The sequence below is a fragment of the Sminthopsis crassicaudata genome, chromosome 2, assembly GCF_048593235.1.
Source record: "Sminthopsis crassicaudata isolate SCR6 chromosome 2, ASM4859323v1, whole genome shotgun sequence".
Lineage (NCBI taxonomy): Eukaryota > Metazoa > Chordata > Mammalia > Dasyuromorphia > Dasyuridae > Sminthopsis > Sminthopsis crassicaudata.
The window spans coordinates 335880448-335895699 of NC_133618.1; the positions used below are offsets into that span (position 1 = coordinate 335880448).

The following is a 15252-nucleotide window of genomic DNA, read 5'->3' on the forward strand; positions in this document are numbered from 1 at the left end:
TGTCTCTCTGTCTGTCTCTGTCTCTGTCTCTCTCTGTCTCTCTCTGTCTCTCTCTCTCTCTCCCCCCCCTTTATCTGATTTTCTCTCTATTACTCTGTCTTTTCCTCCCTCCCTCCCTCTCTGTCTATGTATATGTATATTTCTCTCTGTGTCTCTCTGTCCCTCCCTCCCTCTTTTCCTTTCTCTCCTCCCTTTATCCTTTCTCTTTTACCCCTTTTTCTGTCTCTCTGTGTGTCCCTCTTTCTTCTCCCCTTCTTTCTGTCTCTGTCTCTTTCTCTGTGTTTCTCTGTCCTTCTCTCTCTCACACCTCCATCCCCACCCCAATAACAGAGTCAAAAACAGTCTAACCCAGAGTCAGTCCATACTTTATTATCCATTAAATATAACCCTCCAATAATGTTCACCCTGGTTAAGAAAAAACAAAACAAAGTTTATTCCATGAGTTCATTTAAGTCCAGATAGCATTTGTATGAATTTTCATTCAATTTCTTGACATTTCCTCTTTCCTAGTCTTGATAATTTTTTTTCAATTTGGAGAGGATATCCAACTATATTTGGCCTTGAACCTATGTCTCATTGTGCCTGGTTTGTTTTCATATTTGCCATTCATAAATGTAAGAATTTGTCTTTTAGAGTGGAGACTCTGCTAAAGATTAGCTTTGCTCTCTGAAAATTGTCTTGTACCATAGCCATAAATTGAAATATTTTTAGAGATTTCCCATTAGAGGTTGGCCTCTCCCTCCTACAGCCTCCTGTGTAAGTTCCTTTCAAATGCTGACACAATCTGGTGTAAGTCGGGTTATGATTTGAGGGAACCAAGTATATACACTAGGGATGATCCTGATTGCTCAAGGATCCAACCAAAATCAGCATATTTGTAAATTGGGATGACCCTTTGGCTTAAATAAAAGATTGGCTTTCCTTCCCAGGTCTTACCCCTACTCCCACATATTCCCCTCTTTTTGCTCTCCAGCAAAATATGGACTTACTATCAAAAATAGACAAGGTGAAAGATGCTCCTGCAACCCAAATTTTTAGTTTTAATTCCATCAGTACAATGACCAAGCTTGTCTTTTCTAGTTTCATATTCATACTTGTCACCATCATCATTTTTGGGTATCTTCATCTAAAAGGTTACCAAGGACCTTTTGTTACCTGGAGGCAAATATTACTATTCAAATTTTACAGATGGAAAAACCATCACAGAGCTAGTTATATGATTTACAAAGAAGGTCCCTAAGAGAGACACTGAGGATTCTGGGAACTGAGTAAAACAGTTGCTTTATAGTCTATACCTAAGATAGCAATTACAGTCAGATGCTGCTAAGTTAAAAAAAAAAAAAAAAAAAAAAAAACAACTCTGGTTAATGGAAAGATTTTTTTAAGCTCCAGCTCATTTATTTTTAGCAACACTGGGTATAATAAAATACTAAAATATGCTTTGGGCAGTTTAAAACCCTCAGCCATAAAGAATTAAAACCTTGGTTTTGCAATTGTAGTTTGGTTTAGGAGGACATATTCACAGGTTCAAAGGAGTACAATGGAAGGGTTTTATAGATCATCTAGTCTACCTTCCTTCCTCCTTTTTTTTTTTTTCAGATGAAGAGGCTAAGATTTAAAGCAACATTTAATTAACTGTTTTGATTTGTTCAATGTAATACTGGTTGCAAGCACAAAGGAACAAGCATCCAAATTCAAATCCTGTGACTTTCAAGTTTAGCACTTTCCCTACTGGCCATAAAAAGTTCAATTTTATATTTCACTGTCAGGTCAGCTAGGTCATTGATAAAGGACATTGTATTGCTCAATTCACTGTTTTAAGTCTAGGTTAAATTTTTTTTCCAAAAAACAAACAAATAAATTCCTCCTTACATGAATTTCTTCCATGGAAAATGAAGATGATTTCTATTACTTTTTATAGAAATATTTGGAATTCAAAAAGGCAAAAATAATTTTTAAAAAACCATTTAGTTTCCTGGTTGGAAGAGTATTAGACAAAAGATGTTACTAAATAACAGTATCTGAGGGGATTCAACTTCACATATTTGCTTATGTAATTTTGTTGAGTGTTACTAAGTTTATAATTGAGGCATTATTTTTCAAAAAATGAAATATTATATCTGTCTGCTCTTTCCCTATTTCCTGTCCTCAGTTGATCTCAACCAACCCTTCCTCATCTTTCAACAATTTCCCAATGTTTTCTTAAAATTCAAGTCACTGTTACACAAGGTCAAATCAGAAACATCCTTCCTCTCAATTCTGTCCAGTATTGTCAATCATATACTCAGGGACTATTCAGTTCCAAGCCACCTGGTTTTTGTGGGGCCAGCTGAAAAGGCCTCGCTGAATCAGGTCAAGCAGCTTGCCAAACCAGGACACTTATTGCATTTGTGGAAACCCCTTGCCCTTGGTTATCGGTGTACATCAGAACAGAGGAAGCTAAACACTTGCCTAAGGGATGTGAAGATTTCAGATGTTTGATAAGATGCTGACATCACACCCTTAGTCAAAGGCTTTCCAAAGACTCATCATCCATAAAAATTTTCAGTCTTCCTTGGAGCCTGGTATTAACTGAGAAAGCAGAACAAGAGACTTAGTTAATTTGAGAGATGGTTTTATCATTTTTTAAAGAGTCTGTCATCCTTACTCTTTTGGTGATAGAACATTTTTAAACTATAAGGGGTAATGGAATGAGTAGAACTGTTTCCTCATCTGTGAAATGAATGAGCTAAACTAAAGTTTAACATTATCAAAAATCCCTTCTACTTATAAGCCTATAACTCTATGACCTTATGATTTGGGGGTATGATTTCTATCAATAAAAAGTAACTTCATCCTTCTGTCCCATGGGATTAAGAGACTTATTCATTACTATTATCCTTCTCCCTTCCCTGAAAATTCCTGATTAACTAATTTAAGTTTCCTAGTAAATTAGAGTCACAGGAAAAACAAAATGAATAAAGAATCAAAGAATAAAGAATATTTCCAGACTATTTCTAGATAGCATGAGCAGCTCATTGAGCAAGTCCATGATTGCATAAATCAGATAAAGCTAAGCTTAGAATTGGTTCCTTATGGATTAGAGACAGATCTATAGGGGGTTACTACAAGTACTAATTTATAGAAAGCCTTTTTGAGGTCTCAAAGTTAAGGGTTCTTTTTTTTTTTTTTTTTTGACTAGTCTAATTATGTAGGTATAATTACAAATAAAGTAAAAGTTAAAACATGATTATATAGCTCTATACTTCAGCCACAAACATAATCATAAGCATAGTAGTATATTTAAGAGAGAACAGGTCTTGAAATCAGCATGATCATGACTTAGCTTAAAATCCTCCTTTCAATACTTATTAGCTGTGTGAATATAGGCAACTCACTTAACCTCTTTGAGCCTCAGTTGCCTCATTTATAAAATGGGACTCATAATAGCCGGAGCACTTATTAAATTTTGAGGATTGGAAGGGAGGATATGCTTAAAGTTGTTAAGAACCTCTAAAAGTGCCAGTGATTGTAATTTCTCAAATGGGTAGAAGTGTTTTTATTGTGCTTGGTGTTCATTAGGCTATTTCCCCAACAGACTGGTTTAGCTATTGGAACAACTGTGCCTTAATTGTAAAGGCTCAATTTTGAAAAGCTTTGCTGAAAACATTCCAGCTGCTCTTGATTGATGTTAGAGGGCAGAGAGAAGGAGGGTCTTTCTTAGGAAACCCATGTACTTAGCATAGCTCTGTGCAAATTGGTGCTCTAATAATGTCCCTAGTGATGCTGATGATAGGACTTTATATGTCAAACAGTGCACAATGAATGGCATCCAGGACAGAAACGAGTACTGTGGGCTGCAGAAGAGCCAGAGGAGCCCAGGAAAGTGTCTCACTTTTTCCTCCTCCAGTACAACTTGTTCATTCACACCTCTATACCATCATATTTTCCTTTCTGACCTACAATGCATCCATTATTCTCCCATCGATATAAGAGTTATTTCTGATTCAGGAGATAAATAAGACCAACTAGAAATGCGAAAGGATTGGAATTGAGGTAAAGGAAAAGGATTATTCTGGTTTCTGAAACTTAAAAAATCTCAAGGAACTTCAAATAGATAGGCTATCTGTCTACACTGATATGGAGAATCATATCGATTTATTTCACTAGGGACACTTTTATCCAAATTAATTCAATAAGCACTGATTGGTCACCTATTCAGGGCAAGGCACTATGTGAGATACTAAAGATTTGGGGAGGAAACATGAAAAACAATCCCTGCCTTCAAGGAACTTGCATTCTTTTGTGGAGATATGATAATTTGAGAAAGAAGAAAGCACTAACAATTAGAAGAATCAGGAGCTTCAGGCCTGAAGTCTGAAAGATCTGAATTTAAATTTAACCTGAAAAAATTTCTCTGACCCCAGAAAAGTCACTGACCCTCTATTTGCCACAGTTTCCTTATCTGTAAAACAAGGATAATAATAGCACTTACCTTTCAAGTAGGAGGATTAAATGAGATAATAATTGTAAAGTGCTTAGTACCTGGCATGTGTAGTAAGCATTGTATAAATGTTAGCCAAGATCATCATTGCTATTAATTAGGAAAATTTGACCATTAGAAAATTACATGTGAAGGAAACCATAACCTTGAGCTTTTTTCCATGAGTTGTTGTGCCATAGTGCCAAAACAATGCCTGCTTTTACGAAGTTGTAGAGTAGATTGATCTTGATAGTGGTTTTAAGTATTAGATAGTGATTAGAAGATATATTTAACATTCATTTAATTGCTTTTATGGGAACTAAACTCAGGAGTTACAATATTTACTGTCAATCTAGTGGGATACCATAATGGTTGGAAGGTAGGCTTTGAAATAAAGAAAACTTGGATTTAAGTTCTGACATTAATTTTAAGATCTTAGACAAGTCACTGACTTGGGCAATGCTATAATAAGTGATAGATGAGTTGCTCATTTGCTTTGGTGGAAGAAGTTTCCATATTTTGAGTTTCCTTACGCTGCTGAAATCACCAGACTGAATACCCCCCTTCCAAAAAATATTCTTGAACTCACTAACTTTGTGTCTATCAGTATAATCCCCAGAAGCAATGAATAAAAACTAGACTTATGTCTATATAGTGCACATGGTTAATTTCAGGTACTTCTGGATCCAGTTGTATGATGGCTGCTCTGGGGAACACGTGGAGTCACAGTGTCAACACCAGATTGATTCTCCAGTATCTTGACTCAAAGAGAAGACAGGTAAGCCATTTGTTTATAATGTATCTTGTATTCATTCCCCCATTTATATTTCCATTTCCACGATGCTAGAACAGGTCCTGTGTCCTAATCAGACTCTTTACCTCTAATTTCTACTTCCTCCCCCACAATACTATCTCAAACTTGCAGATATACCTAGACTGCCACTCAAAGAACCCATTGATGCCTCATTAATAATAGCTAAGTAGCATTTACTGTGTGCCAGATACTGTACTAAAGACTTTATAATGATTATCTCATTTGATCCTTGAGAGATAGGTGCTATTATTAACACCATTTTACAGATGAGGAAACTGAAGCAAACAATGGTTCAATGACTTGTCTGAGGCTGGATTTGAACTCAGGTCCTACTGATTACAGGCCTGCCACAAAAATCCAACTAGTTACCCAAGAAATAAAGTCCAAATGGAGCCTTCCAAAATATGGTTGCAATCTATTTTTCCACAATCATTTCTTTTTTTTTTTTTAAACAAGGGCAGAAAGGGGAAGAGAATAAATATTTATTTAATCACTTATTCTGTGCCAGGTAACTAGAGAGGGAGGACAATAGCAGTTGAGAGGATGAGGAAAGGCTTGCTCTTGAAGGAAAAGAGGAATTTTCTAAGATAGAGGTGAATAAGGAGCCCCTTTTATGCTTGTTTTCACTCCTCATGTCCTGCTTACTCTCCACCTCTTGCAATCTGTCTTCAAATTCCATCACTCAACTGAAGTGCTCCCTATAATTTTACCAGTGATCTCTTAATTTCCAAACGCTAGGAGCTTTTCCAATCCTCAATCTTCTTAATTATCAGCCATTGACCACACCTACCTTTTTTTCTTTCCTCCTTGAACATTTATGATGCTTCTGGTTCTCCTGGATTCTCCTCCTGTCTATTTGAAAGCTTTTTCACAGGATTATCATTCATTTCCACCTCCTAAGAGTGGGTAGCTCCAGGGCTGAGCCAGCCCTTCTCTGCTTTCCCTAGATTCCTTCTTTTGATGATTCCATCAGCATTCCAGATAACTCCCAAAGGATGAAAAGGATGAAGCATTTATTAATGCTGGGCAGTGTGCTAAGAATGGGGAATATGTGTGTGTTGGGGAGAGGGCAATAAATGTAGGTGCATGAGACAGTAATTGTCGTCAAAGACCTTGCCTTCTACAAGGGGAAGAGAACACATAAATAGAGGAACTATGGATTAGAAGGAAGGGAGGAATGAATACAGCAGCATTATGATTTGGAAACAATAAGTGAAATGGAGGCTTGGGTTATGGGTGCAATAAGTTGAAAACTGACCTATCAGAGCCCAGGATGCGAGGTTCAGATGGAAGAAGGATGAAGAAGAGGAGAATAAGAAACAGAGTACAAATATTATAGTTTGGAAGTGACCTTTTCTTTTGCCCTCAAATCATTTTTATCATCTCAATCACAAATTTATATGGTCCCTTTGAGCTCCATCTATTCCGCTGCTTTTCCAAACTCCCCTATGTGGTACTATATTTTCTTTTTTCCAGTTACCTAGGTTTCCAGGATGGTAATCATCCTAAACTCTTGCTTTTCCTTCATTGCCCCTACCCAGTTAGTTGCTAAATTTTGTTGATTCTGTCCCCTGGATTTGGATTATTATATTAGCCTCCCAACTGCTCTCCTTCCTCTAATCAATACTCCATGAAACTGCCACAGAGACCTTCCTGAAACATGGATCTGACCACATAACTCTTCTGCACAACTGCCTTTAGAATAACCTGCATATTTCTTATTTGGCCTTCAAAGCAGTCCACAATCTGCAAACCCTCTCCCTACTCCCTCAACTTTCCAAACTAATAGCACATTCTACTTTCAGGTCAAGGTAGCCTGCTTGCTCTTCCTTGAACATTATATTCCATTTTCCAACTTCATGCCTTTAAAAAGTTTATCCTCCCCACACTCAGAATGTACTTCTCTGCCTTATTTAAGTTTCTTCAAGGTTCTGCTTAGGTTACAGCTCCAATACAAGGCCTTTCCTGAATAGTGCTGCCATCCCACCCCCCCCCTTCTCAGTTAATGCTCTTCCATCCACATGCCCAGAAATGATTTTGAATTTATTTTATATATAATTTATATGTAACTTTTATCTGTAACAGATTGCCCTCTCTCTCTAGGTTTTCTTCCCCCTGCCCCAGTAGTCTGTTACCTTCTTTAAAGCAGGAACTAGTTTTCATTTTTTCTTTGCATGTAATAGAAGCTCTATGTATACTTGGTAAACTGTGTTGAATACTGCACAATTTTCTGAGCATCTGATCAGAGACATATATAGCATTACACACTCAAGTCTAGAGCATTTTTAATAGTCAGCCAAAGACACCTACATACTCATTTTCAATATTCATTTTTTTCTTCATTAAGTCTCATAGATGCAAAGTGGTAGCCAGAATGAAGGGATTTTTTTATTCATTTGTTTTAGGAAAAAGAAAGTGGGGGAGAAGAAAGTAGAGACTTCAGGGAACAGCTAGGAAGACAAAGAAATTATCCAGGTTTGACTTTTTTTTGTTGATGATGATAGCAGCTTAGATGGAAAGAGAGTTTTAGGAGACACCTGAAACACCTTTCAGTAGCTGCCTCCTCTCATCTGCCACCATCACCTCATACACACATACAAACACATGTTCTCTTTTAAGGTTAAGAATGATACTACTACATTCAACTGCTCAGCTTTCCTAAGTCCCACTCACCTGGAAATACATTATGTGTGAGGGTAGGAGAAGGGTTTCTTCTAAACATTCCCTTGAAAACTTAATTAGAATATGTTCCTGGAAAGGGGCCTGATTGTTAGATTAAAATATTGTAATCTGAGGGAGGGTTCCACTAGTTGTTTTGAGTAGGAGTAGGAGAGGAACATTTGACTGGTAGATAGAGAAACATTGCCTCTTTCCATTACAATTCAAGATATTCTATGATGAAGGGAACAATACTTGTATATGTCTTGTCTTACACTAACTGGGGTGGATAAGTATAAAATTTTGTGTTTTGGATTAAAGAAGAAATTAAATCTTCTTCCATCATTTCTAGGCTAGCAGAGGGTACATCCTTTTTCTCTTATTCCCCCCCTTCCCTAGAAAGAACTATAACAATAGAACAGATGACTTCTCTGTTTCTCTTAATTTTTTTGTCCTTGGCCCTCTTCTTTCCAAAAGGGAATTCAGTATCAATTGTTTTGACTTACATATATCCCCTTATCCTTACAAAAATTATATAAGTCATAATGTTTTGTGCTTCATTTATGGGACCATCATCTTTCCAACATTCTCAGCAAGCAGGGAATTATTTTACAGTCATGGTAGGAGGTCATCTAAAAAGAAGTTTGCTTATGTGGCAGGGAAATTCAGGGGAGGAAGAATCTTTTATTTAAGTATAACGCTCTGAAGTAATAGCAGAGGGAACACAGAATTCATGCCAAGTACATTGCTTTGGTTATAAATGCTTTCTACCTTTTCAGAGTTGCTCGTGTGAAATCTAACCCCCTGGCCTTCCCTTCTCCTCTTCTCTCCTCCACACTCCTACAGTCAAAGCATCCCCAAGAGAAGGTAACTAGATTAGAAACATGGAAAAAAGGGAAAAATAGAATGTTAACTCTAAAATAATTTTTTTCAGGACATCAATCAAAAGTAGTGGGATGAATTCACCAAGGTACAATATCTGATCAATTTAGCCCAGGCAATTTAGCTCGCCAAAAATTGCAGTACTTAAGTTTGAATGAATAAATAGGGTGAATATGTTCCACGCAGAACATGTAGACATATGTCATCCTTACTAGATTCCTATTTCTATCTTTACTTTTGGAAAAAAAATTAAAAAATGATGATTCCCAAAATACTTCTTGGACAATAAAGTGGTACAGTGGATAGAGTACTGGATCCAAAGTCCAAAAGACCTGAGTTCAAATTTGAACTCAATTATTAGCTGTGTAATCCTGTGAGCAAAACACGTTTGCCTCAATTTTCCCATCTATAAAATGAGCTGGAGAAGGAAATGGCAAGCCACTCTAGTATTTTTGCCAAGAAAACCCCAAATAGGGTCACAAAGAATTGGATACAACTAAATAATAACAGAATGCTTCTTGAGACACTGTTTTCAAATTACCTTGTAAATTATCACTTTTCAATGTTCTGAATTAGGGTAATATTATCCAGGAAGGGACTTTAATTAGAACTTCCCAAATAAAAATTTATTTGCACAGTTGCCCCATGGTTTTAATTGGAAGTATCACTTCAAAACCCCCCATTTCCCTCTGCTATAATGTATGCCTCCAACACAGACAGAGGATCTTTCAAAGGAATCTGGCATAGAGAAGTGGGAGTCACATAGCCTACCCATCTTCTACTTCTTTGATGACTTCTAAACATCAGAGGCTCAAAGGTTAGTGCTAGGGTATATTCTCAAAGGGATTAGATGATGTCTATTTTAATTAGCCACTAATTATGTCAAGGCTTTTCTTTAATTCTCTAACTGGATTGATTATGTTTTTATACGCAATATCTCTGGAGAACAGTTTCTTTGGGCAATGATCCTTTCTGTTCCCAACAGCTAAATAGGCTGGAAAAATTCAATTTTAATTCCATCAGTATTTAGTAACTCTTATATGCAATGCACTGTGCAAAGCAGAAATAACAGTCTCTGCCACAGAGAACTTATTTAGGGGATTAGGGTGGAATAAATACAACATATATACTATAAGTAAATAGAAGATATTTTGAGGAAGAAAGAACATTAACAACTGGAGGGGACCAAGAAAGACCTTGTAAGAAATGGTAATTGGGTTGAACTTTTGAAAGAAGCTGTAAAAAGTCATAGAATGTCAAATTTAGGAAACAGCCAGTGGATAGAACTCTGTATTGGAATCAGGAAGGTTTGAGTTCAAATAAGGCTGCCTTTTACTTGCTAGCTGTGTGACCCTGGACACAGCACTTAAATTCTATATATCTCTGTCTCCTCATATTTAAAATAGGGTACTTCTCAGAGTTATGTGAAGACCAAATAAGATAATGTTTGTAAAATGTTTCACAAACCACAAAGTGGTATATAAATGCTAGCTAGTATGAAGTAAATATAGAAAGGTAGGTCACTTATTTTTTCTCAGCAGTCTTCAGGGCTTTCTCCATGGTGTCCTAAAGAGAATATTCTTGATAACAAAATTCTTTTCACCACAAAGGCTTAAAAAATTGTCACACTTATCAATTTTGCCTTGTTTATTAGCATCATGCTATTAGCACCTAATAAACGTCCTGGAAACATTAGGTTTGTAACATGTGATTTGGGGCTCATCTGCTTAGAAACAATCATTAGACTGGTGGGAGCTAATTTGATCACTGAGAGAAATAAGAGAACTCATAATAGAGACTTAGGAGACATTTATGCTTAGTGGGTGAGACTTAGATGATTTATGATGATGACAGTTTGAGAAAGCTGATTGAGAAGAAGCACTAGATAAGATAGGAGAATGAACAAATAGTAGTGTCGTCGATAGTATACAATATTTGGCAATCTATCTGCCAAGGGAAAGTCAGGAATTATATGAGCAAAACTACACAACACTTTCCACACAAATAAATTCAGTTTTAAACAATTGGAAAAATATCAAGTGCTCTTGAATAGGTCAAGTAAACATAATAAAGAGAATAATACTACCTAAAGTAATCTATTTAGTGCTATACCAGTCAAACTCCCAAGACACTATTTTACTGACCAAGAAAAAATAGCAACAAAATTCATTTGGAAGAATAAAAGGTCAAGAATTTCAAGGGAATTAATGAAAAAAATGCAAATAAATCTAAACTATATAAACTAGCAGTGGTCATCAAAACCATTTGGTACTGGCTAAGAAACAGAGAAGTTGATCAGTGCAATAGGTTAGGTTCATAGGACAAAATAGTCAATGACTGTAGTAATCTAGAGTTTGACAAACCCAAAGACCCCAGCTTTTGGGGTAAGAACTCACTATATGGCAAAAACTGCTGGGAAAATTGGAAACTAGTATGATAGAAACTAGGCATTGACTCACACCTAATACTGTATATCAAGATAAGGTTGAAATGGGTTCATGATCTAGTCATAAAGAATGATATTATAAACAAATTAAAAGAACATAGAATAGTTTGCCTCTCAGATCTGGGAAAAGAGAAGGAATTTATGACCAAAGAAGAACTGGAGATCATTGTTGATCACAAAATAGATAATTTTGATTATATTAAGTTTAAAAGTTATATTCCTGTTCTTTCTCCACTAAATAAACAAAACGAATGCAGACAAGATTAGAAGGGAAGCAATAAAATGGGAAAACATTTTTACATTCAAAGGTTCTGATAAAAGCCTCATTTCCAAAATATATAAAGAATTCGAATTTATAAGAATTCAAGCCATTCTCCAATTGATCTAATTCTCCAATTGGTCTAAGGATAGGAACAGCCAATTTTCATATGAAGAAATTGAAACTATTTCTAAGTCATATGAAAAAATGCTCTAAATCACTATTGATCAGAGAAATGCAAATTAAGACAACTCTGAGATACCACTACACACCTGTCAGGCTATAATGACAGGAAAGGATAATGACGAATGTTGGAGGGGATGTAGGAAGACTGGGATCTACTGATAAGACCTGCATTACCTATTTCACACCTTCTTTTCCCAACTCACTTGGAGTGGATAGAATTTGTTTTTTAACTAATCAGCCATAGGGACAAAACTGAAGTCAGGAGATGGAGTGTCTTGTTTGTAGAATACATTACTGTACTGAAGAGCACATGTTAGAGAGTAAGGCATAATAAAATTGGAAAGGTAGATTTTAAAGAGCTTTTAATACTAAACAGAGCATTTTGTATTGGTTACTGGAGGTTACAAGGAACCACTGGAGTTTATTTAGTGGAGAAAGAACAGGAATATAAGATTCTATACTTCATTTGTTGACTTGGAGCATGAAGATGCTTCTGCCTAATTAATTAAGAAAGATGGAAAATATAGTATCATTAAGCTCTTTGATCAGATTAGAAAGTGAGCCTCGTTCTAGAATAACAAAGGGAAATGATGAAAAGAGAAGAGAGAATAGCACTTCCAGACTTTAGACTATATTATAAAGCAGCAGGCATCAAGATCATCTGGTAATAGTTAAAAACAGAGAGGTAAATCAGTGCAATACACTAGACAACAGGGAATTAGAAAAAATGGAAATCACTAACCCAACTTCCAATAAACCAGAGACAGAGAATCTGAGTTATACCCAGAATGAAGGTGATTTAGAGAGCATTTAGTGTTATAATTGCTCAATGTCATCAAATATGCTTCTTTAGAGAAAGAGAGTCAGAAGCAAGCTCAGCTGGCACAATTTAGATCAGCAGTGGATTGGAACTGACTTCATGGCTGTCCTTACTTGCTCCCCACACTGGAACATTGCTGCATAGCAATGTGCCTGAGTAGCACAAGCCACAAACTTTGTTGGACGCAAGCACCTGGGAACACCCTTCACACCTCACAATGGTGATGCAAGGCCAAATACCCAAAGTGCTCCTCTGGGCCTCCCAACCCTTACTAAGCCCTCCACTGAGGCTCACTGGAATGCCCACTGGCTCTCACCAAAACACTCATCTCCAAGGCTGGCCAGTCGTTGTCGTTTGTCCTTTGTGCTTGAAGAGGAACAATGACATCACGAGGATGATGTCTTGACTTGTGTGTGAATTGGATTTAAGTGAGGCAGTGCAGGGCAAAGTCACCAGCCTCACTCTCTCCTGCAGAGTCATTGTACTGGCAATGGCCCAGGTGCCATGGATGACTTTGGTCTTCCTAATTAGGCCATTCTTTCCCAGTCTGTTGGAAGCAGCATCTATTTACTGCATCCATTAAATTACTTCTACGATCATCTTTCTTACTTCTCATTCTTCCTAAATTGTTTTGGATAGTGGTTCCCAAATTGTGGTCTGGAGACCCCTGTTCAGTCCTGAGACACTTTCAAAGGACCTGGAAGGTAAAAATTTCCTAGTGATGCTAAAATGTTTTAATTTCTAATATGGTAAATGTTGGTAGATATAACTCACATAAATAAAAGTTCTTTGGTGAAAGATGGGGAATTATCAATCATTTTAAGAGTATAAAAGTATCTTAAAACTAAAAAGATTATAAACTGCTGGTTTTAAAGAATTAAATGAATTTATTTTGTTTTGTTTGTGTTCCTTCTGCAAGGAAGACTCCTTTCTGCCTTTCATTCTTTCTTTCCTCTTTTCATCTTCTCTCCCTCCCTTCTTGCTTCTCTCCCTTCCTCCTTTCTCTTCTTTCCTTCTGTAAAAATAAGCCAGAGAAGAAAACCACTCCAGTATCTTTGCCAAGAAAACCCCAAATCGGGTCACAAAAAATCATAAAGTAATGGAAAAAAAATTAACAATTCTGTTTCATCAATTTGCCCCACTTACCAATCTACTTAGTCAATTTGCTTTACCTTCTAATAGTTTCTCTTACCATTCCTGGCCAACCTCTTACCTTTCTGGCCAACTATTTACTTTTTTTCTTTATTAGGTCTTCTTTTTCTAATTTTATTCCTAAGCCTTCTTAATCCTCTTTCATTTTTTTTGTATTATCTTTAATTGTCCTTGATTCTTTTTCTCTTAACCCTGGAAGTAGAATCTGGACTAAGACTTGGAGATTATTCTCCAAATTTTCTAAAAGTTTTTCCAAGATTTTGCAAATATTCTTCTCACTGAATTCATCCTCTTCACTAGTGACACAATTTTTTTTCTTATTCAGCCCAAGTTCTTCTCTCTTTTGCTCCACTCTTTCACAGAAGAGTCTCAGCTAGGTTTCCTGCCTTCTAATTCATTCCTTTGTCTACTCTACTACAATGCCTGATAGCCCCTAAAATTTAATGCCAAGTAGGAGGTCAAATGGCAAAAGTACAGAAGAAAAGTTACTACCCTTTAGTCAGAAGACCTTTTTTCAAAAGATGGCCACTATCTGAGCAGTTCATGGGGCTTCAATTTTCTCATATATAAAATGAAGGGATTTGAAAGGATGGCCTCTGAGAGCCATTCTGATTTATATTTTATAAGAAGCATCTGGACAGAGTCAGAGAAACCCAAATTCAAGTCTGGTCTCAGAAGTTTACTAGCTGTATGACTTTAGCCTCTCTGCTTCAGTTTGCCCAATTGTAAAATTAGGGTATTTTACTGGCAAGATTGTTGTGAGGATCAAGTGAGATAACTGTGAAAGACACAGCACAATAGGCACTATATAAATGATTATTCAAAGACATACCCCCACTTATCCTATGGTTCATCCCATCTGAATGACCTTTGACGTTGAAACCCACTGAGTTTTCTCATCCATAAAATGAGGGAGTTGTATTAGATGGCCTTTTGGCTACCCTCTGGCTCTAGACCTGTAATCTTCCAATATTGGCAAGGCAGCCACTGAGATCTGGGAATTATGTGTAGAACCTGAGTGGTGGCCACATTAAACAGAACCCCTGGAACGGCCAATCATATGTTGTTGGTCATAGGAAAGTTTCCAGAGTTCCAGCACAGCTTTGCAGATAGTTAATTTTTAAAAATATAGCAATACATTCTACCTACCTGCTATATAAAAGTTTAAAAGTTATAATATTAAAGGCTAGCTTTTCGGATTCCGGAACCTACACATGTAAACAAGTAACACAGTCACAAAACTCTCCCTAAAGGTAATATTCTTGTGCTCCCAGACATGTACCTGGAATCCTACATCTTCTGTTCAACTTCACAAATTTTAGGTTTGGGGAATTGAGCAGGAGAATAATAGAGTAGAGGTAGGCAGTAAGTTTTCTTTTTTTTTTCTTTTTTATTAATTTTATAATTATAATTTTTGACAGTACATATGCATGGGTAATTTTTTTTTACAACATTACCCCTTATATTCACTTTTCTAAATTTTCCCCTCCCTCTCTCTATTCCCTCCCCTAGATGACAGGCAATCCCATGTACTAATATGTATTAAATGTGTTATGTATATCCTAGATACAAT

At 36.5% G+C, this 15252-nt stretch overlaps 1 protein-coding gene across 1 annotated transcript in view; it reads left to right on the top strand.

Moving 5' to 3' along the window:
* The window catches only part of RAD51B (RAD51 paralog B), a 784849-nt gene that overhangs the window by 691687 nt on the left and 77910 nt on the right, over positions 1–15252 (top strand). The window contains exon 9 of the mRNA XM_074290461.1: positions 5137–5240. Coding sequence (XP_074146562.1) covers positions 5137–5240 — 104 coding nt within the window. The remainder of the gene's footprint in view (positions 1–5136; positions 5241–15252) is intronic.